This window comes from Pyrgilauda ruficollis, unplaced genomic scaffold, assembly GCF_017590135.1.
Source record: "Pyrgilauda ruficollis isolate IOZ18807 unplaced genomic scaffold, ASM1759013v1 scaffold29, whole genome shotgun sequence".
Lineage (NCBI taxonomy): Eukaryota > Metazoa > Chordata > Aves > Passeriformes > Passeridae > Pyrgilauda > Pyrgilauda ruficollis.
Window position 1 is genome coordinate 8,293,551 of NW_024524266.1, and position 23,752 is coordinate 8,317,302.

General features: G+C 36.8%; 1 protein-coding gene across 2 annotated transcripts in view; it reads left to right on the forward strand.

The window, feature by feature from the left end:
* The first annotated feature begins 75 nt into the window (after positions 1-75).
* The window catches only part of MOSPD2 (motile sperm domain containing 2), a 32,746-nt gene continuing 9,069 nt past the window's right edge, over positions 76-23,752 (forward strand). The window contains exons 1-9 of one of the 2 annotated variants that reach the window (XM_041472443.1): positions 76-152; positions 362-428; positions 9,430-9,585; positions 10,329-10,415; positions 11,667-11,821; positions 14,205-14,265; positions 15,467-15,505; positions 16,237-16,361; positions 21,400-21,570. In XM_041472443.1, coding sequence (XP_041328377.1) covers positions 144-152; positions 362-428; positions 9,430-9,585; positions 10,329-10,415; positions 11,667-11,821; positions 14,205-14,265; positions 15,467-15,505; positions 16,237-16,361; positions 21,400-21,570 — 870 coding nt within the window. In that variant the 5' untranslated portion in view covers positions 76-143. The remainder of the gene's footprint in view (positions 153-361; positions 429-9,429; positions 9,586-10,328; positions 10,416-11,666; positions 11,822-14,204; positions 14,266-15,466; positions 15,506-16,236; positions 16,362-21,399; positions 21,571-23,752) is intronic. The other variant, XM_041472444.1, reaches the window with a different exon arrangement.

Genomic DNA, 23,752 nt, shown 5'->3' on the forward strand with positions numbered 1-23,752 from the left:
GCAGGGCTGGGCCACCCCTAGGGGCGGGGCCTGCCCGCTACAGGTCTCCCCGAGGCCCCGCCCCCCGGGCGCCGCTCCATCCCCTTTTCCCGCCGCTCCTCGCGCTGCCGGAGCCGCCTCAGTGCGGGCGGACCCGCTGGATCATGGCTGAGGTGAGTCCCTGTCACTCCTATCCCCTCGCTGTCGCCTTCCTGCCCGCCTGACGGCTGTTCTCGCCCCAGCCGCCGCCCGCAGCCGCTCGTGGTTGGTGGTCGGCGGGGCGGGTGGCCGGGCCCTGCCGTACAGGTGAGGGCCTGGGGCTGTCTGGAGCCCCGGCCTTTCCCTTCCTTTCACGGCCCTCCTGTTCCTTGTTTCTTTTCAGCAGCGACAGGATAAGGGGGCGCTGATAAGCGAGACCCGGCGGCGTTTCGAGGCGGAGTACCTGCCAGGTGAGCGGGGTGCGCTGGGTGCGGGCTCTGGGGCTTGTCCGCTGTCACTTTTCCTCTCGGGGCTCCGGGTGTCCTGCTTTCCCAGGCCTAGGAACGTCTGTGACTTTTCACAGAATCGACTGGGTAGGAAAAGGCCTCCGAGATGATTGAGGCCAACCTGTGACTGAGCACCTGTCAGCCAGCCCAGGGCACTGAGTGCCACATCCAGTCATTCCTTAAACACCTCCAGGGACGGTGACTGCCACCTCCCTGGGCAGCCCGTTCAGATATCTAACCACTCTTTGTGTTAAGAGTTTTTTCCTAATGTCCAAGCTGAACCTGCCCTGGTGCAGTTAGAGTGTCTGAATCCATGGAAGGGTACGATGCATAGCAGGTCTCTGTGCTGGCTTTCGGAGCTGGGTCACTGTCTTGGGCTGCAGGATGTGCTGGGGCAAAGCTCTCGCTCCTTTTCTCCTGCAGGGTGTTTGGTTGGCTGGAGAGTGTGGCCTGGGACATTGCTGTGCTTGGTGTTCTTTGACATAAAACATGTCAGGGAAGGGGGAACAGAGGCATTCTGACCTCACCGAGTTTGTCAAAGGAAGAGTTGTTTTTCTGGAGTAACTTGCATTTGAATTTCATGCAGGCCATAATTAATATCATACTGCATGTCCAACTCGGTTCTTAAGTGCAGGTGCATTTAAATTTGTAAATTAAGGCCAGGAGATGCTGGGGATGACTAGGGGGGAGGGAAGACTGGGGTAAGCCTAGAGTGGTTTCCTTTTATTTCAAGGTTGATTTGCATTGCCTGTGTTGGAGGAATGTAGGGTATGCTAGCAACTGCAGTAAACAATATGTTTCATTGTGACTAGAGACTTTCTACTAAAAACATAAATCTATGCAATTTTTAATGCAAATAGAGTAAAAGTCCAGTAGTTGTGTTGCCTGCGTCTCCTTTAATAAGAGCCTCAGTTCTGCAAACAAATGCCTTGCTTTGATGGTTCTGATCAGAACTATTGAGGTTACCTTGCTATCACTTTTTGTAAGGGTTATGTGTTTCTTCATTGTAGTGAGCTGGAACATGCTTTTGGAAAACTCTGAAGGTCTTGAGGGTGGTACAACTTTGTCTCATATGGTTGCTCTGCTAACTTTCATAAAGGAGACTACTTTAGTCTTGGTTAGAGATGACCTTTATTTCTGATGACAAAATTTATTAGAAAGTCTTGAAGTAGACAGAGCTTATTTTACCATTTGATACTTTTAAGTGAATAAGGATATCTTTGTAAAACTCACGCTTGAATCAGTGGAGGCTCATCTTAAATTCTAAATTCTTCTGCCTCTTAATGTTTTCAATTAGTGTATATTTTCATATGGTAGGTGATTCAACTTGCTTTGTATTCTATCATCCCAGGGTCATACTCATAATTAATTATTTTAGAAAGCCTAGGACTGCTGTGGGACAGTGGTTGTGGAAAAGGGGTATTACTCTTTCAGATGATCTTGCTTAAAATCTTGGAATTCTACAAGTTTATCTAGTTGTAACGATGTCTCTGTTGGGCTGGTTGATGCAGCCATTAAATAACTGAATATTGTTGCAAGGTAAGCTGTAATCCTATTCGCAGTATTTTGAACACTTTTTCGCAGTAAGCCCATTTTTGGGTCATGTTTTTAGGATTAGGACTTTTTTTGAGTTTGTGTTGCTAAGATTCCGCCACAGGTTTAGGAATGCCCCATGCAAATTAATGTTCTCATGACCACAATCCAGAGTGAAAACCACAGGATTTTGATTTTGTACTGGTCTATCAGCCTTTACTGTGAGTGTTCTAAAACATATTCTTTTATGCTTCTTAATCAAAGGAATGTGGGGCTGCATGTATGCAGGCACCCTCAAACCTGTGACTTGGGGGTGTAAAGGTGCAAATGATTGCTTCATACCCAGGAATTTTAGTCTTTGGTCTGCTTTCAAAACTAAGGGCACTGTCACGCTACACTGAGAGGCTGATCCTTCCTGTAAAGTTTAGTGTGGTCAAAGAATTGTGGGCCTCTACAGAGCAAACTTTATTCTGTTTACAGGTGAACTGCAGTTGTTAAACTCAGAGGAAAGTTTTCAGGCAGTTATTTGTTTGTTTGGGGTTGTTTGTTTTTTTTTTTTTTTTTTTTTTTTTTTTTTTTTTCCTGGAGGTTGCAGCTGCCACTGTTTTGTTTTCCCTCTGGGGAAAACAATTTAACTGGTTATTCTAGAAACACAGTAATTCTGATCATCAAAGATTAAGTGATTCTTCCATATTCTGTAACTCATCGTTACTAGCTTCCCTCCTGCCCCTCCTCATGTGGGAAGATTTGGTAATGGTCAAAAATGGTGAGATGGCCTTACAGTAATGTTTACTTTTGTTATGAAATGAAAACTTAGAGGGTCTTTGAAATCCTACTTTTTCATTGAAATTATTTATTGGCAGAATACAATTTTTTTTAGTTTGAAGTAGAATCTACAAAAATATATAGCTGATTCAGAAAAGTCTAATATTCCAACATGTGTTATAATTATTATAATAATATGCTGTGGTCTTGATAATTTTCAAGGTTGGGTATGAAAAGTTTTGTTCAGTAATTGAAAGCACCATAAATCTGTTTTTTTTGAATGATACAGTTGTTTCATTTATGTGACCAAATCAGAAGATGCTTCTGATAGTCAGATACGGTGTGAAAGTGTCAGACAACCTGCCTCGTTTTCCCAAAATTTATACGAGAGCTTTCTTTCTGAAGTTATTCAGCTTACTTGGCCATTGAAGTGTTCTAGAAGGAAAGCTTGGCCACTGTTGCATCTTATCTGCAAAACAGTATTTATTATTAACTGAAATCTTGTGGGTTTTTTTTTTTTTTTTCCCTTCAGTTAGCTTTCTAGCTGGATTCTAAAAACAACTTCAGTTCTTGTGAGGAATGTATGCCCCAATAATTAAACCCTTGTATTTAAAAGGTTTCTCTCCAATAGTGTCCCTGTTAGTCCAATAGACTGGCAAACACTGTCTGATGTGGTAGGCAGACAGCACTTTGTCTTCACTGGTTTTGGGCCTAATTTGTCTTTTGCCTGTTTAGATTCTTTGTGGGAGTTGGTGACGTAAATGATTTTACTGGTGAAAGGAACAATGAAAACAAAAGTTTTTTTTTTTTCTAGCACTGACTGGCACTAACAATGTTTTCTAGCAAACAAGCATGTATTTTTCTATAGTGAATTTCCATTCCTTAGTGGTTTTCTAAAATTAGCTTTTATTTCTGGGCTATTATGTTCTATTTTAATGTTACAGTGGAATTTTTTTACAGTCGAGTCTTGTTTGATTTTTTTTCAGTAAACTAGTTTTGTTCATATTTTGTTTTGCATGTTAACTGTTTCTAATTGCCTGTTATTTCCTGGCCCTCCCCACTTACATCCTCTTCCTTTCTCCTTTAGGCAAGTCTTATTTTTCAGAAAAGATTTTGCAAGAGAAGTTTCCTATCCTTCCAAAGTAAAGGATTAAATTTCACCATGACTTTCTTTAAGCCTGTAGCATATGTGTTTTGTTAATCATATGGGCTGATTGCAAATAAATTTTTAGACATATGGGACACCCTTAAAAATCAGTAATAAGACTGCTGTAGAAGAGTGGTAAAGTAATGTTTTGCATACCTGCATGTCTTTTTATGCTCTGAAACGTCTGTTTCCCCTGGTTATTAGCTTTTAGGCTGAGACTGGTGGAAGGATAAGATGGGAAACATAGAAAGCTCTGTAACGTTAATGATTGAGCTTTTTATTGTAAACAGTCTTTATTGTCATTGACAGTGTTCAGTTTTGCTAAAAGTTTATCTCACTTTGTTAAGGTAGTTATTTGTCTATTGCTGCTTGAGGTTGTGAAATAATTCCTTATTGGATGGAAATAGTGTTTGGTTTGTTCTTCATTCCTGTCCCTTTATGGCTACTGACCTTCTTAAATTGTTTCTAGTCTTGCTGATTTTCTCATGTAGCAACTGAAGGCACATACCTGAATTGTTGCAGTACTTAGCTTAATGTTTGGTGTCAACAGCCAATTAAAATGGGTTTCCTCTTGGGAGCCAAAGTCAGAGAAATTATTGTGACCATTTTAAACCAAGAATTCTTGGCTGGAGTAGCCTTAAGACAGTAGATAAATTGGGTCTCTTTGTGTAATGTAACATTTGACATACTTTTCTAAGTTGCTTTTTTTCTCTGCTTTGTACAATAAAGTTTCTAGGTTTGTTCTCTATTAAAAGATACCCAGTTTCTGTCCCTGCTTAGCTTTATGTATGGCTTGTTCTGTAACACTGCTTTTCTAGATAAGAGTTTTTTCTGGAGGGAGAGGTCATTCAGGTTTTTAATTCTGAACTTCTCTGGATTAATTTAGTGTGCGACTCAGCTGTGCTGCCTGGTTTTGAGTCCTGTAGTTATTCTTCTATATTCCTGCTGAATATTCTCCAATTTGTATTATTTTTCCTAAACCATAAATTTGAGAAGAAAACACAGCAGCATGGCACTCCTCTCCTGGTAATCACAGAATAGGTCAAGTTGGAAGGAACCATAGTGGCTCGTCTGGTCCAGCCTGTTCAAGCAGGGTCATCCTGGAGCACAGGGCACAGGTTTGCATGCAGACAGTCCTTGGATGACTCCACATCCTCTCTGGGCAATCTGTTGCAGGGCTCAGTCACACACCATGAAGAAATTCTCCCTCATACTCATGAGTCTTTGCCATTGCCTCTTGCCCTATTGCTGGGCACCACTGAGAAGAGCCTGGGCCCATCCTCTGCCACGTCCCTGCAGATACTGACAGAAACTGATGGGGTCTCCTCTCAGTCGTCTTCTCAAGGCTGAAGAGGCCCAGCTCTCTCAGCCTCTTCTTGTAAGCAAGGTGCTCCAGTCCCTTAATGGTCTTTGCAGCCCTCCACTGGACCTGCTCCAGGGGCTCCTGGCATGGAAATTAGATGGCAGTGAAAAAAAGAGGAATGTAAAGGGAAGGGATTTTATAATTTGTGCCTCAGAAAACTTAATGAAATCTTCTAGTGAATGTATTGCAGTGAAATTTGTGTTCATTTAGTTTTGTGTAATTCTGCAGTTATTTTCAGAGCTGTTCTCTGGTGTTATAGAAGATCCTTTATGTTGAAACATAGTAATTAAGTGTAGAGTTTCACTGGAAGCTTCTCAGCTTGAAAAAGACAACTTTTAAAAGGGCAGAATGTGCCCATAGAAAGGACAGAAGTCCTCACTAAAGCAAAAAGAAAAAAAAAAAAAAGGAAGGCAACCCCTATAAGAAGTTGCTGTTCAAACAGATTTTGTCTTCTTCCAGTCTTTTCTCATGACCTCAAATGCCCAGTGAGAAAATGAAAGTGACTTTAACCAACTATTTTGAAAATAAGGTAAAATACCTGGTCAGCTCACTCAAATTTTCCTGAAGAGCTTTCAGCTAAAGGAATAAAGAGGGCTAATAATGACCACATCTCCCTGCTACTGTCGCTTATTTATGTGTAATTTATAATTTGGCAGATTATGCTTTTTCTTGCTTTTTTGGATCTGAGTCTTGCTTAGTTTCTACAGTTTCCTATGTCAGTGGAGAAGTATTGCAGCATCCCAGTTTTGCCTCTTCCATGAGCTGTGGAACCACTGTATGATACAGAAAGGTTTGTGTGTGTTGGACTGAGGGAGCAACCAGGTTTCCAAGCCTCTGGACTATGAAATGTTACACAAAAGTCTGGCCCTGCTGCTACACACATGGTTTTCAGTAGCTCTTTCTGAACAGAAATATCTGCTAGTGCTTTTCCTTGTGTTACCTTTGGGGTGAGTGATGTGTGTTCCAAATACCTTACAAAATTCTGTTCATTATGGACTCAGTTACAGAGATGTCTCTCTTCCTGAGCTGAGGGTGACTAAACTTAATGTCTCAGTGTCCTAGTGGCAGTCCTGCAAGTGTGAAGAAGCCAGCGCCTAATTTTCCTTTGAGAAAAGCATCAGTATATGGTGACAGGTATCTAAATAGGTAGGCTTGGAGATTGTCTGAGGTAAGTTACTTCAGTTTATAGTTCCACCTGAATTTCCATATGGGAGCCCCTCAAATACTGTTTCTTTTTTGGCCTCTTAGCTGTTGTGCAGGATGTATTTAAATTGTATTGAGAATCTCAAAGGTCTTATTTTCTTTCAACTAATTCTCATTTAACTCCAGAAGTTTCTAATAATACAGTAACTGCACCGAAGTGTTCCATGACTTATTTAAAATTAGAAACATTCTGATTATTTCACAGTATATTTTGAAAACAAGTTTCCAGATGTCTGTAAAATTATGTGGCATGTACGGATTTGAAGAGGAAGTCCTCCTCTGAACTGACACATTTTCAATCACTGGATTCTTGGAAGGACTCCATCAATTTTATATCACTCTGCTTTTTGTGTGTGACATAAAACACCTTTGTTTTGGATTCACATTCTCATTCTAAATTTTACTTATTTTGTAGCAAGAATTGGATCAAGCAGGTAAAAGTCATACAGTATTCAGTACTCAGTACTGTTGTTCTGTCAGTCTTAAGCTAACCTGATTCAAATACTGGCATTCTGCAAGTGCTTGTGGATGTAGGATTTGACTAGGTGTTTCCCCTGGTTTTAGGGTGTATTGTAGCATATATGTAAATTCAGATTACGTGTGTCTTGTTGGGAGCTTAGTTACAGGAGAGAGGAAAGATTACTTTTTCAACTATCCTTATCTCTGCAGCTTGCTTTCCATTATGTTGGAAGCTTGGATTAGACATTTTCTCTGTTTCTCTTTCACTTTCATTTTCTTAAAATACTCACAAAGTTAAATGTCTGTTTTTAAAAATATTCTCTTAAATTCGGAGTTTGGGCAAACTTGTTAGTGGCTGAGAAATGTGTTCTGAGGTTTGTTCCATGTAATGGTATGTAAATAATTTTAAATTACAGTTTGATACAAGGTGCACAAGTCTCTCATTTTGACAGTTGTGCTCTCAGACAGATACTGAAAGCAAAGAGAGCCTCAAAAAGTGGTGTGAAATGTTATCCTGTTAGTTTTTACCTGGTGGTGGGTTTTCTCTTTAATTACAGAGTACCCTAATCCCTTATTTATATAAGATACACATGGGACTGATCTCAACAAAGTACTTGGCTGATTAACTGCAGTCAGTCATAGCTGGAAGCCAGTGTGTGTTAGAGTTTATCAAACCAAGGTGAAGTGGTTAACTTGAAACTAAGTACTGCTAGCTTTTTTCAGACAAAACTTCCTAAATCATTGGGGAAATCACAAATTTCAGATGAGCAGTTGAGACTTCAAAATTTCACTCCCAGCATTTTTGCAATTGATCTAATTCCTCTAGAGCCACAGAGACCTTAAACATTTCAGTTTGGTGCTGAGTGATCACTTCACTGGGCTCAGAATATAGGAAATCAGCTCTCCAGTGCAAGTATGGAAATGACAAGAAAAGGAAATGCAATAGTTAAAAAGATTTTAGTGGATTAGAGGCTCTGGTTAGAGAAGAAAGTAGAGGACTAAGATTAAGGAAAGTGGGATTAAATTCTAGGGTTATCTAAGGAACAAAGTAAACTAGTGGAGTGGGATTAAGGGAAGGAGAAATTTGAAGCCTGATGAAGAAGGGAATTTCGTAGATGATGTATGTGAGAAGCAGTTAGATGTGAAGAGATGCATTGAGGAGTGCAGCTACAATTTAGTGAATGGACACATTTAAATTGATATATTCTTGCAGTTATATTGACTGATTTATAACAGGAAACAGCATAAATTGAAATACAAGTAAAATAGATCATATTTTTGCATGTAGGCCAGTAAATCAACAAATATTAGCAGAATTTAGTGGTCTTTTTCTTAACTACTTCCTCAGAGTTCTCTGAAATGCACATTGCCAAGCCATTCCATCACAGTTCCAGATAGTTGTAAATGGCTCTGAAAGCAGTTTGTTATTGACAGAGGAACAGCTCTTTCCAGTATGTGAAAATTAAATCTCTTTTATTAACAGTCTTAATTTTTTCCATGGTAATAATTAATTTAAGTGAATAGTTTTAGAGTTTATGGTTTTTTAATAGTTAGCAGAGATGTGTATCAGTGTCTTTTGCTTTCAGAAGCCTGTTTCTATTATGGGCTCTTGATTTGCATTCTGTTTTACCATTTTCTCAGACCATTTATTTAAAAACCAGACTTTTGTTTAAGTGTATCTACAGAAGAAATAGGTCCGCTTAGCATTTGTGTTTTACTTTCCTCTTTAAAAATAACAACTCAGAGCAGCAGCAAGTCTTGTTTCATCTGAAGTACTTCCAAAAGCATGAAAGCCTGTTATCGTGCTGCTAATGTGATACAAGAAGATACAAGAAGCCTTGGTGGCTTTTGTGCTACTCTGGAATTGCATGTACTTTTTATTGGGTTGGGTAACAATTTAAAACAAGGGTAAACGGTAATTTTATAAATAAAACCAGTTTTGTTTAATGCAGTCATGTGTAGTGCATGCTCAAAATTGTGAATTTTATCTTTGTTGTCAGACATTTTATGATCTAACATGCTGATACCTATAAGTTTGAGAACTCAAGCATGTACTTGGGATGTTTAGTATATACATTAATCAATACATAGATTCTAATACTATGTACTAATTCATGTTAATTACAGAAAAGTGGTTTTAGAGAAATTACACCTGTCCCAAATGCACCTTGTTTTTTTCTTTGCGTAAGGATCATGGAAAATATTTTTCTAGTGAGAATAATGTTGTAGTGTCCCTAAATATCATTGCAGCAGATATACCATTTTCTCAGACCATTTCTCAGACCATTCTCAGAGAATAATGTTGTAGTGTCCCTAAATATCATTGCAGCAGATAATAGGTTTTCATTAATTTCTCATACTGTGCTTTGTTTCCTTAAATTTGAAACTGCAAGAGAAGTCCTATATACCAAGTAGATGCTTACAGACATACACTTAACAAATCTCTTCACGTTTCTATAGCAAATGCTATAGACACTAACTTATTTATTTCCTAGATAAATCTGATAAATATGATTCTAGAGATGTGGAAAGACTTCAGCAAGATGATAAATGGGTTGAAAACTACTTGATTTGGCGTCATGATGTTGTGGATGATACGTTAAAAATGATTGATGAAAGCTTTCAGTGGAGGAAAGAATACACAGTTAATGGTAAGCTATGTTGTGCAGTGCTTTTGAAGGTGTGTGTTGCTTTTCTATTGAACTACAACTGACCTCTATATGTAGTTTCATTAATAACCTTTTAAAGGTTTGCAAGTACCATGGAGAGCTGAGCAAGAACTTTCAAAAAAGAAAAAAAAAGAGGAAAAGTATTGCTTTTTATGTTGACCAGTTGTGCCTCAGTTTTGTTGTGGCTTCATATGTCTATTGAAAGGGTGTTTAAGGGGAAGGAAGGAAGGCAGCTATCTCTTGTTTTGTCTCTTGCATCATAGAGTTCTAAAAAAACCAAATAACAAAAAGCCTCACAACAAACAGGACTGCCTTGTTCATTGTAATAGCACTGGTCTGGTACATTAAATAAAAGATCTCATTTTTGAACTGTGAAAATATTTTGAAGGTGAACTCTTATCTACAGGACTTCACACTTTGAGTTAAAGGATAGAACATGGTGGGGAGGCTTCAAATATGAAAAAAATAAACATTTGCAGCTTTTTCTTCTGTAGATTTAAAAAAAAAATTCTGACTTCATAAATAGATTCTACTCCGTAGCATGAGAACAAGCTACTAAAGATTTCAGATTATCTCAATATTTGCATCATAAAGACTTTGTAAAGTGGCTTATAAAGATGTTTTTGGGTTGTTTTTTTTTTGCTAGACTTCTACATTTTTAGTGACTTCTGTTAAGTGTGATTATTAATACGATTACTGAAATAATATTTCATTTGGTTTTGCAGACTTGTCAGAATCTGTCCTTCCAAAATGGTTATTTGAAATTGGTGCTCTCTTTCTACATGGATATGATAAAGAAGGCTATAAGTTGTGTAAGTTATACAGAATAAACTATTTTCAGCCTTTGATCATAGTTTTGTTTCCAGCATTTTATCGTCTTGAAAAATAAGCATTTTAAGAAAAGACATAAGTATATATTAGATGCTGTTTTTACTTAAAAGGGCAATTGAGTTGTAAAGTTTTTATTTATCAGAGAATCCACTGAGTTGGAAGGGAGCCAGCAGGATGATGGAGTACAACTCCTAACCCAGCACAGGGCAGCCTCAGAATCACAGCATGGGCCTGACTCTCAGACAGGCTTGGTGATGTGACCACTGTCTTCAACAAGAATATAATGGTTTCATGTATGTTCTGTGTTTGAATAGGGGTTTCTCTTAATCTTGAAACACAGTCTAGCTAACATGCTATATTTAAAAACATTTGTTTCTTTATGTGAAACATGGAGAAGGAATCCGGTTTTTACTTTACAACTTTCCAAGTTTCAGGGAGAAGAATATTGAGCATATCTAAAGTTATTTTCAGGCTTGTCTGACTTAGATACTGTAAAGATAGTAAAAACAGAATCTACTATTCACATTACTGCCCTGAATATTTCTTTTCTCACTTATTGTGTAATCACTAACTTGGGTTCAGACATTTTTATCAAGTCTTTACTTTGAATTATATCTGTGGGGTTTTTGTTTCCCCCATGGAAAAACAAGTCTCTGTATGACTAATTTTTTTAATTCCAGAAGAATATATACTAGGCTTTCATTTCTACAGTGTTGCTCACCTCCTGGAATTTTTCATTTTATTTTGGAAAGATCTGTTGCTTTTTATATAATTCTTAATGCATGTATAAATAGTTTTTCAAAACACATCAACTGCAGTGCTATAGGAAACCTAAGAAGAAAAGGAAACATTAATTTTACAGCAATATGTAGAATATGTGCTGAACATGGTATTGTCTGAAGACCAAGTGATTTAATTTTAAATGATGAAATACTAATCTAGGTAAACAGTCTTTAAATACACAAAAAGTGTTTTTCCACTTTGTTTCTTCTAAGGTGTAACTTTGTATTTTCAATTTCTAAAAAATGATAGTAAAAAATATGAGCAATGTGGGGTACGTGAAGAGGTGTTCAGTTGTTTTTCTGGCTGTTCAGTGGTCACAAAATCAAGACAAATATAAAATACAAACTCAGAGATGTTAATACATCAAAGTGCATCCTCTGTAGTTATTTGGATGATGTTTTCTGTTTGTTTGGATCTTTCCTTCAACTTTTGTTGTGTTTTTGTCCAAGTTTGGTTCAAAGTGAAGCATCATACGAAAGATCCTAAACAGCAACTTGACAAAAAGAAACTGGTTGCTTTTTGGTTAGAACATTATGCCAAGAGAGATCATGGAAAGCCCTTGACAGTGGTATTTGACATGGCTGAAACTGGAATCAGTCACATAGTAAGTAATTTTACTTTCTTGTCTTGATTGCTTTTGGAATTATTTAACTTGTGTTACAAGAAAAAGGAAGTCGCTGTGCAACCCTTGACACATAAATAACTTAATAGTCATTGAGATAAGTGATATGGTAGAGCTTTTTCCCATGACATGAGCAGTTTCCAAAATCTTTTGTTACATATTAAATTTTGTCTTCTGCAACATGCTGAAAACTTGCTTTTAGTTTGGTGACTGAGCTGTTTGCAAGGTTGAGATCTTGCCTATCAGTACATATTTATAGATTTAATCTAATAACTAAAAATCTCACAGATTGTCTGTAGGTTAAAAAATAAAATGTATTTCTATAGAATAACTACATTTTTCTTACCAAGTGCCATGCTGTCCTGTTGTTACAGGAATGGCAGACATTTGTGTCTTTCTGCTTTTTTGTCTGGTGATGGTGGTATAACAAGAATTAATGTAAGCAAAAAAACCCCATCCCCAAACCCGGCTCCAGAAGAGGTTGTCTATATCTGGCACAGGCAAGATTATTCATGTTGCATTGGGACCTTGCAGCTGTGCAGTACAGGGCCACCAGCTTATGGGGAGGTAATTTGACAAATAAATATGGTGTGATTCTGTTTTGCAAGGTTGGTGCTCTTACCTGTGCAGTGAGAGCTGTCCATGCTCCTAAAGATAATACTGGAACTGCAGTTTTACATAGCAGGAGTAAAAGATTGTAATAATTTCCTTGATGTGAAAGACTAATTTGATTTGGGTTTTATCGATTATATCCTGAAGCAGCTTTTTCCCCCCCTGTGTCTTTGAGACTCCCAGAGACAAAATCTCAGCAAGTGCTGTCTATAACTGTCTCATTGTACAGGCTTGCTCTGTAGTTAGTATGTTTGTCACAGAACAGGAATATTTTTAATGGCTATTTGTAGCCATGTGGAGTAATTGATAAATCTATCCTAAAGGAAAAAGAACTTGAATCTTTGAGTTCTCTTCCAGAGCATGCCTCATTTGTCTGTTCTGTTGCTATGGACATCTACTATATCACTTTTATCACTGGTATGCAGGAGATAATTTTGATAGTTCGTGGCTTGTTGCACCAGTTCAGGTAACTAGAATAGATGCAGTTATTGAATAGTCTGTGCAATCTGCACTTCTACTTCCAGACTTTCATCAAAATAATGGATCTATCCCTTCTGCTGTCTGATAGTGCTGCTTTTGGATAGGCAGCAGAATAGAGAGCAGCATCCTGATTAATGGAGATTCTAGTAATTCTAATCTATCATTGTGTTTGTGCTGTAAAATGAAAGATATTGCATTTGGTACAAGCAATAGACAGTTGAGATAAATGCTTCTATTAGAGGCCACCTTCTGCCTGTAAAGATGTCAAGTTAGTTTCTAATTGCTGAAGCCACTTAAAAAGCTTTCAGGTTGTGGGTAGACCCCTTAGACAGTGTTATTTTTTGGGGGCTTTTTTCACTCTGTCCAAAAATGTTTTGGTGGTGTGTTTACGTCACCCTAGGAGCTCCTTCCCCATTGTTACTGTTACATCAGGCTTTGGATCCTCAACCAGAAATGCTCTGTACTATTTCTGAAAGCAGTAGTAGTGGTAATTTCTGTTTAAAGGACTGGGAAAAGTACTCATGGCAAGCTTCCCACCTGAGTACCTTATTGTGGTAAGGTATCTCTTACTTTATTTCTCCACCTGTTTCATAAAAAGCCTTCCTTGCCCTTTACTGTGTAATACAGTTCCATTATACCTTGATTTTGCAAAGGAGACTGACTGTACTATTTCTGTACAGTGGCTCATTGGATAGAAGCATCCTGAAAATGGGTGGTATAGAAACAGCTCTTTTGAGCACTGTCTCTGCCCACAGTTTCTCTGCATGCCATCAACTAATACTAAACCCAGAAATGATCTTCAAAGAAAACCTGGGTTGTTTTCCTTTGGAAATATAATGCTGAGTGCAGTAGTATATTGAACAGTATGTAGGATAATTACTGAAGTGAAATTTCAGTATATTGAATACTCTTCCACCTGTCAAGCTTCTCTAGTGCTAAAGGTTTATCTTACCTGCACATCTTAAGTCCTGTTGATACCTGCAGTAGTTTAGATATCTTAGTTATTGCACTGTTCAGAGGTCTATTGACTTCTTTCTCTGATTATAAGGGGAAGTGTGACCACAATCCTGCAGCAATTTAATGGAGAAAAAAGCCTTGCATTGTGTTTTGAGGATATTTGTAGTGTATGTAAAATTGGAACACAGTTGACTACTATATATCTATCTTGTGCTTTTCATCAAATGCCTTAACTAAGCCTGTACTTTTAAATGTTTTGGCTTACTTTGCGTTTATGCTGTGATTTTTTTTTTTAATTAATTTTTTTTAAATTTAGGACTTGGATTTTGTCCGGTTTATTGTCAACTGTTTTACAGACTATTACCCAAACTTCCTCAGTAAGTATTGTATATTAAGTATTAAGCATTGTAGACTGGTGTAACAAGAGCATTTCATAATGTGATAGAAGATGGGGAAGATGAAGTTTTTTTTTTCCATGTGCTTTCTGGGGTAACTTCATGAAACGTGAATGTTACAGTGTTAGGATATTCTTGTCCTGAAATCAGTACAACTTTGCTGAATAAACTTTACTTTCATCAAAAATCTGTCTTTTTGTGAAGTAATAATGTTTATTACTAAGTAATAGCTCTTACTATATTTATACCTAGTAAGAACTATTATAAGCACATAATAGGAAGTAATTGACCAGTTTTCTTTTGCTTGTTACTTGTGTAGAAGCTTTACAAACTATGATGATAGTTTGTATCCTTTACAAGTCTTCAGTGGTCAAAGAATGAATGGCCCTGAAAATTTATGGGGAGCATGGTTTATTCTGAAAATGGTTGATTCTGAAAATTATTTATTCTGAAAAGGCATTTTTGTGTGCACACTTAGAAAAAATCTTTGTACTTGCCTGCTAGTTTTTTTATGCATAGGCAAACACTGCATAGTTTATGCTAGCTCATCTTAAATATGTTGTAAATTTTAGGTGAAAATGTCTGTGAATGTTGAACTTCCATACAGCAACTGCTTAAACTCTGAATATTAAATTTTGGCTGATCGAAGTTCAAAGCTTTGATCAAATATCAAACTTAAAGGCAAGCGCAACATTGTTTTTTGTACTTTGACTTTCAAGAGGAAAAAAAATTGGGACACTTAAGTGTTTTCTAACCTTTATGGTTAAATAAAAAATATTTGGGTAAAATACATACAAGACTTATTTGCTTCTTTGTGAAGTAAGGGATGCTGAATATACTTGTTAAACTTTCTTCTTTTCAGTAGCTGGTTTTCTAGGTCAGGTTGAGATCTTGCCTTTTTGCCTTATTTTTAAGATGAGTTATTAGTGACAAAATGTCAGAAAAGTAATATCCCAGGAAGTATATAAACGATGTGTAACTTGGAATTTTATTACCTGTTTTTCAATCAAACAGCTAATGTTTCTAAATACCAATTAGTTTGTACAAAATTGCTTTTACAGGGAGGTGAACATGGAGGTTTGTGAAAGTGAATATTTACATTTTACATGAATGTTATTGCTGTACTTGCTCTTAAAAAGAGAAATACCTAGCACTTGGTATTCAGATTTTTTTTTCTTTTCAGCAAAGATAGTAATATTTGAAATGCCATGGATAATGAACGGTAAGTTGGTTTTTTTTTGTTTTTTCTTTTCAGATTGTAATAACTTTTAAAATTTAGCAGCAAAAATAAGAAGCATTTTTCTACTCTGTGTAGATACAGATGAATAATGGAGTTTGTTAAACATGCATCTTTAAATCTGTCAGTTTAAAAGTTGCATACTTTTTATTTTTCCTTCTATCATTGTATTTTGGATCATACTTTACATGAAGTCTGCATTCATCCTGTTGTTTTCAAAGGTTAGGAGACCTTGATAAATAATCTATTCCTTGAATGCTGCTAAGTAGGATCTTTTTAGGAATCCTATCATTCGCAGTGATGGTAACTTACAACCAGCTCAAAACTAGAGTACACAGTTTAAGATAGATGGCTGACACTGGGTGCTGATGTGGTTACCCTTGTTCTGATATGGATGCTTCAATAATTAGCTGTAACTATAATGTACATATAAATATGATTCCTCTGTTGTTGCCATATGAATACGTATTTTTATGTTGGCTTTATATTTTCCTGCATATTTGTGTTTTACACAAATTCCAATTTTCCATTGCTCATTCCAATTATAATAGATACTTTCAGAGCAGGTTCTGTAATATTTTGAGGGATGTAACTCACTTGTATTATGTAAGATCTACCACTACACTGAAAAAGACCTACAAAAACAAAATAACAAAATTGCTTTCCTGTTAACTCATATATACCTTTTGTTTTGTTTGGTGTTTTGTTTTTTAAAGCTGCTTTTAAAATTGTGAAGGGTTGGCTTGGCCCAGATGCAATAAGCATGTTAAAGTTCACAAACAAGAATGACGTGCAGGAATACATCAGTGGAGAGTATCTGCCACCTCACATGGGTGGAACTGTAAGTATGAAATGTCATGCTTCTGTTGTGATGCCTATATCAATTATTGAGACACCTATATCAATTCCATATGTGGGTTTGAGGGTTGGCTCTTCAGAGATGGGTGATTTCTTGAAATTATTTTGCCAAGGATAATTTCAAAATCACGATAATATAAAATAGGTGAACTTCATGAGAATTTGGTATCTGCATTCTTAAGTACATTCTTAACTACTGCTACTATTTTTTCTGAATTATTCATCCCCTTATAAGTCACTGAAAACCACTTAATTTTTCAGACTTTCAAGAAAAATTATCTAAGTGTCATTGTCACTTGTACTTTTTTTTTTGCTGCCTGGTGAATTAGAGGTGGTGTTTGTTTATGAAACAAATTCTATGAACAGAAAGTAGGTTTCATTGTCCTCTGAGAGTTCTAGTCCTGCTCCAGAGCTAAGATTCATTAAAGTTATTGTAGCTATTTTTCCTTTGCTGACTCTAGGGCTGCATTTTAAGACATGGCTGTAGAAGATTCTTTTCAAAGAGTATAGTAGAGCTCCAAATGCGTACAAGCAGCATCACTTTAACAGAACCAGAATCCAGTTCTAGTGCAATCTAAAGAACAGAACAGCACAAGCATCTTGGACAACATTTTCACAAGGCTAGTAGATCAGTATTGCATAATCTTTAAGATTATGCTTGAAAATATTAATAGGCTATTTATGGTAGTAGAATAAGCCCACTGCAGGGGAGTTGCTTTTCGCTGTTCTTTTTCGACCTTTTCTTTTCTGAAGTACATTTGGCATTATGGCAGTAACAATATGGGTAAAAGGAGAGTTGTGTTTCAGCAATAGTAGGGGAGTATTTCTTTGTATATGAATTCAGGGCAGTGTTATTGTGGCCGGGACATAAGACACTTGTTTGGGGAACATAAAAGAATGTTACTTTGATTTTCATTTGACTGAGATTAGGAGCCTTTAAAAAGCACATGTGACTCTTGAGGAAAAGATACCTTTTTTTTTCCATGGGCAATTCCTGCCCCAGCTCCCAGTCTCATGTAACAACTTCCTCATATGGAAGAAAGCTGAAATTACCTCACAGCAGAAGTGGGCATTGAGGGAAGGGCTGATGATGTCTGAAGTGGCTTCAGTAAGGGACTGGATGTTGTTTAGCAGTGGTTCTGGACCTGCCTTCTGTGGTGTTGTCCTATTGTTGCAATAGAGGGGCAAGTTTTTTTCCTCCTTAAAGCTGAGTATCCCCCATCTGCTTTTTAGACCACTTGCCTAATAGTTCATTATGTCTTTAAAGAAAAAACTTGCGGTTTTGCTAAATATCCTCCTGAAGCATCTGCTGGAACACACAGAGTTACTGTAATCCTGCCTGGGGCCTGAAAGGTCTGATTGCTGATTAGTGATTGTTGATCAAGCTGCCTCCATGTTGTCCATCTTCTGAGAGCACTAACAAGTTTCAGATTCATGGAGGCAGCTTATCCAAATCATTTGTCTGGGGTAAAAAGTTACAGCGGCAGAAATAAAGTAGTAAAATAGTAGTAAACTTGTCTGACAAGAACTCCAGAAGTTTTGACAATTTCAGAAAAACAGCTTTATCTCTGCATATTAAGAACCCTGTATTTTGAACCAGCACATGCTTTGTCTGACTTCTGCGTTTCATTTAATGGATGTTTTGAGCTTTTAAAAACCTCAGAACTGTCATAATTTGGAAGAATTGTTAGCAAATACCAAGACTCCAAAGCTGTGCTCTGAACCTTTCTTCCTAAGATTTTTTCAGCATATACAGTAAAGCAGTGTCTTTGCATTTCTGATAGCAGGGAGTTTTTCACTGACCAGAAAACATACAACATATTGCCCTTTCTCAGAATTTAACTTTTCTTGATGTGATTAACCTTGGCTTCTCTTGAGGCAGCTAGCTAGAGTACAATTCACTATTATTACTATTGTCAGGCCTGGCTTTTTTAAAATGCAGTATCTGACTTGCATAAATTGATTCCTTCCATTTTTCTCTAGTGTTTGGTTTTGTTTGTGAGGAGCTTTATTTATTTTTTTTTTTTTTGCTTCCTTCTTTTTTTGACAGATTTTCTCTGTCATCTTTCATTTCCACACATTTAGTTACAGATCTTCACATTCACAATAAGTATAATGCCTGTGAAGAGCACAGCATATCTGTGCATCCTTTGCTGTGTCCCCTGCCAGGATCCAATTTTGAAGAGCCAAGTCTTTCCAGATGGAAGCAACTAGTGGAGCAGATCATTTGGCAGGTTAATTTGGGGAGATACCTAGATTCCACTGCACTTACATTCTTTGTATTCCAGAAGAATGTTAGAGACTAGTTCTGGAAGTAACAAAAAATCCATAGAATTAATAGTGTTGGAGTCAGTGATTGCTTAAGTAAGGGAGCTGTTCTTTGTCTCTGTTGGAAGCCTCCAAGCTTCCATGTGTGAAGTTATCTTCAAGCGTGTTTTAAGTCTATCTCAGGGTCACTCAAAAGATGAATCAAAAACTTGCCGTAGCATTAAAATCCTTTGATTGACTGTCAGCTGGCTGTGAAAGAGGAATATCACATGCTTGATTTTAGACAACTAGTGGGCAAAGATGTCTCCAGAGTACCAAAAGCATTAAAACTACTTATGGAAAACAGAAACTTGGGTTTTGCAGGACTTTGGAATATGAATTTGGTCATTCAAGTCCTCATCAGTCTCTTGTCTGTGGCTGTTACCATATTGCTAATCCATACATGCCACGTACCATGTATGTGGCTTCGAGTTGTTCTTCTCCATAGTGCAGAGGTCATTTGCTTTATAGCAGGTTTATTTTGGTAGAGCTTGTCAAAATTGCCCAAGGCAGATCTAGGAGCAAGCTGATGCTAGCCAGCCTGGAAAATTAGGGTTAGGTGCTCAAGAGCCACTTGGTAATATTTTTCATTTAGAAATAAATGTATGCTAACTCAGTGTTTTCTGGCTTTCCTATGTATTGTATCACACATTTTGCCATTTCCAGATGTTGGAACAGTCCCCTTCTTAAGGCATACACATTTCTGACTGAGCAGAGAGATTTGTTTCTTCAGTAATATTTTCTGCAAGACTGGAGTACATACCGTGTACACTTTGATACAAGACATGTACACACAGTAGGGTTTTGATTTGTTTTGCCCAGTCTTTCTTTGTCAGAAGATGGATTTAACAAGGATGAATTGATCAAGAGTCTTTCTACTGGTGCCAATATTGAACAATGTGTGCAACTGCTGTGCTCTTCACCTGGGTATCTAAATTGATAGCCCACAGGTTTTCTTGAAAGTACCTTATATAGGTCAGTGGCCTGAAGTTAAGACAGGGCTAAGCTTGCATATGACTTCATAGTCACTGTGCGTGTTATCTTAGAATATATCACTACTATGATTAAGACACCTCTACAAAAATTGCAAAAATAGTAGCATGACTTCTCTAGATGTGCTGTAAAGAAGAGTCATAGGTCTCTAGAATGGATGTATCAGGCATTGAATGGCTGAGGTTTTCACCCTGTTAGCAGATATACCCATGTCACTGAAACTTAGGCACTGTAACTAGGAAGTGTGGGACTTTGAACAGAATCTCGTCAGTGGGACAACTCAGCTCTTGAAGCTATCCAGCAGCATGGATTAACAAGGCCAAGTCAAGTGTGCAGTAAAATTAATTTCCCTCTATTAAGGTCACTTTGTTACATGCCATTCATCCTATGCTGGGAGGGAATGATGAGGCTTTGTTGGTTTGGATAAGGAGAAGCTGGATATTTCTGTCAAATGTGGGATGTCAGTATTCTGTAAGACTGCTGTAATATTTCTTGTGGACTGGAGTCTTGTCTTTTAATATGATTTAGTCTGTAACTGATACTTAAAGCTTGTCCTTCTGGCTCTTAATAGGGCATTGTTTGAGCCAGGGAATACCTGTTTTAGTCACCTAGAGGTCTTTGACTGTTGCTACAAAAGAGTAGATGAGATTTTGACCTTGATTATAATTATAGATGATCAGGAAGTATACTTTTTTGTTTTTGATTTCTTTGAATAGGTTCATCTAAGACTTTTCCCTTTTAATCTGTCTTAACAACACATTATTCCTTGTTTTGAGAAAATGTTCTTGCTTATGGAGAGCTCTCTTGAATACCTTTGTATAAATCCTTGCTGAGGGAGGCATCATTTGTGAAATGGGCATTGCTCCATTCTGCCTTTGGCAGGAGTCAAAACTATGTTATTTTTCTCCACTGGAAAAGCTGACAGACTATATCAGTTTCCTTGATTCTTAAAACTGTTTGAAAATGCAGTAGGAACAGAGATCCCCATTCAAACACTGCCTCTAACATTACATGTAATAAAACAATTTGGAGAATGTTAAGAAAATTTCTAGTCAGCAAAAATTGGTTTTTACTGATCTTCCAATGGAAAAGGTATCTTTATTGTAGACTCATTGAGAACTTAAGTATTCTGCTGCTGCATTATTCAGATGTCTTAAATATGGTCTTTAAATTGATTTGGCATTCCAAGGACTAGAGGTCTGAATTGCAGAATATGCTAAAGGTCCACACACATTATGTTAAACTTAAGGGATTATTTGGGATTGTTTTATGGTTTTGGGCTTTATTTTGTTTTTTTAAAGTATCCATTATGAAACTAACATACAAGGAACAACTGATGTTCTTCATCACTTCTGAAATATTTTTAGAAATAGCTGTCATAAGATTTAAACCATGTTTTTAAGAACTAAGAAGGGAACTTCAGCAATTATACTCTGAATGCTGATCCTTGATAGACCAGCTTCTGTAGTTCTGCTGTGAATATAAATAAAAGTTACAGTTTACTGGCTTCATTGGATGACTGTATTTATTTGTCTATTGATGATAAAATAGAAATTTTTGGTGTCAGCTTTCTGTGCAGGGGTGCACCTTGAAATGGATAAATAAAACATAAAAGTAATGTGAAATAAGAAACAAAGACAGTATTTCCATTTAAAAAACCGTAGAGAAGGCCCTTCTAATCCTCTCAAATAACTCATCTTTTATAAATCCTTATCTTTCAGGATTCCTTCAAGTACAGTTATCCTCCATTGGTTGATGATGATTTTCAAACTCCTTTATGTGAAAATGGGCCCATTACAAGTGAAGATGAGCATGAAAGTAAAGAGGAGATAGATGCAGACACCAAGGAGGCTGGGGAGCTGAATGAAGCACAAAACCTTAATCAGAAAAAGGTATCTAAGTGAAGATTTAGGCAAGACTAGCTAGATGGTTACAGAGTGGGACAATAGACATACACTTTTGGTTACTTGTCTTTGTGTTGTATTTTTTTAACAGTTTTTCTGTCTTCTAATTTAGCAAAAGAACACAGGAAAACTGAAAAATTATAGTTGCAGTTTCAGCCTTGACTTTTGGTCTGTTAAGACAAGTTTTATGCTTCAGAATGTGTAAAATGTGCACAAAGTATTTAGTCTGTCTCTTGGAATATAGTGAATTGTACAGCAAAAGGAAAGGTTTCTATATTTTACTTTCAAAGGTTGTCTTTCTAGTAGGTTTCTTTTTAATCTTGGGATATTTTTAATCTTGGGAGATTTAGTGGTGATCATTTTGAGGGATATCTAGTTTTCGCTGATGCTTAAATCAGAATGTACATGAAAAAATGTTGTTAAATATTTATGCACTGTTGGATGTTACTTTGTTTTCTTAAATTATTGATAAAATCTCAACATATAAATGTTTTCATTTATTCTCAGGAGAAATTGTATTCCTATTCCATCAATCATGTTTTGCAACATAATCTTCCTGCAGTGTTGTTTATCCAGAAATAAAGGCATTGTTTTACAGAAGTTCCTATGAAGTGATATTTAGGAATATGCAGTAATATTAACTGGGGATATTGCTCTTGAAAATTGTAGAAAAAAATTTGAAATTGACTACTTTAGTATCATAATTAATTTTGGAATATTACTTGCAAAACTTCTCTTTTGTGGAGTAGAATACAGTTTCATTTACTGTTACAGGTTTGTCAGAATAATTTGAAATGTGCAGCTCACTAAGTAGTACAGCTGTTATTTGTAACTTGGCCAGCTTTAAAAAAAAATTAGATAATTGCACTGACCTTAAGGTCAAAAGGAAGCATTGCATAACCATGGATAGACTCAGTAGCTTGTTTTTCCTTGGAGCACATGTTAGAAGCTGTGATTCTCACGTACAGAAACATGGAGAATTTCTGCTCTGTGAGTTGCCTTTGGTGCTTAAAAAGCGTCAGTGTTTGTTGGCTTTTAATTTGCTTGGGTGACTTAACTTTCTACTTAAGGTATTTTCGTTTTTTTACTTTTTTTACTCTTGAAATACCATAAAGCATGTAATTGTTTTCACTTTTATTCAGTGTAACCAAGGTGCTACTCAGATTTTTTCAGCACAGGGAATCATGAGTGCTAAACTTGGTTAGTAAGTGCCTGTCCTGTAGGTGCTTTCCATTTTGTGCTCTATAGTAATATTTTTTGTGGTAGTTTTATGTTGAACAAAGCCTAACGTATAACTAGTGCAGTGTATTTACACACCAACATTTTTCTACCACTTTTATATAATTACTAAAAAAGTTCTCATGTGGGTTCTCTTTATACAGCCTATTTCATATAAAGTTTTGTATTCCTTTCATTCCCATACTTTCAAACTTGCGTGAACTGAGTTCTCTTCATGTCCTTTCTCCATATTAAGAGTGGAATAAAAAAGCAAATTCTTCAGCCAGCTGATCTGGAATCATGATGTCACTAATACTTTCAGTCTTCTGTACCCCCCAGCACCTGCCCTGTTTTGCATGTATTTTCCTAATGTTATAGAAGAAAACCCTCAGAACCTAAGATGTACCTGCAGTTTTGAAAGCACCAATTCAATCAGTATTATTTCTTTTATGTTCTGCAATACTTCAGAGTTTCATCTAAGAGCAGTGAAGATATGTTTAGCTACCCTGCAATGTAATGAAGTGTGGAATTGGTACTGTGTTTTCTGTTAGAGTGGTACAGTATATAATACAGATTGTATTGTTTTAATCTGTTTTAATTTTAATTTGAAATGGGTGAATAATACCAGTGCTTTGTAACCTTTGATATTTGAAGTGCTATAACTTAATGTGTCTGGAGTTTTCAAAAACAGACCCGACCATCAGGAAAATATATGGAAAAAAGACAAAGCAGAATTTTTGTTTCGTACATGTTTAATGTGTTATGTATCTTCTATAGTAAATCATTTTATTCAATGGACTTCAAGTGCCTTCAGGGAATGAATATACATAAAACTTAGTCTTTAATATGTAAACTGTTGAAATAAGCCTCATCATATTCTTTGAAATACCTGCATGATTCTGTAACATGTAATCCAGCTTTCTAGTTAATCATTATAACTATCATTTTTACT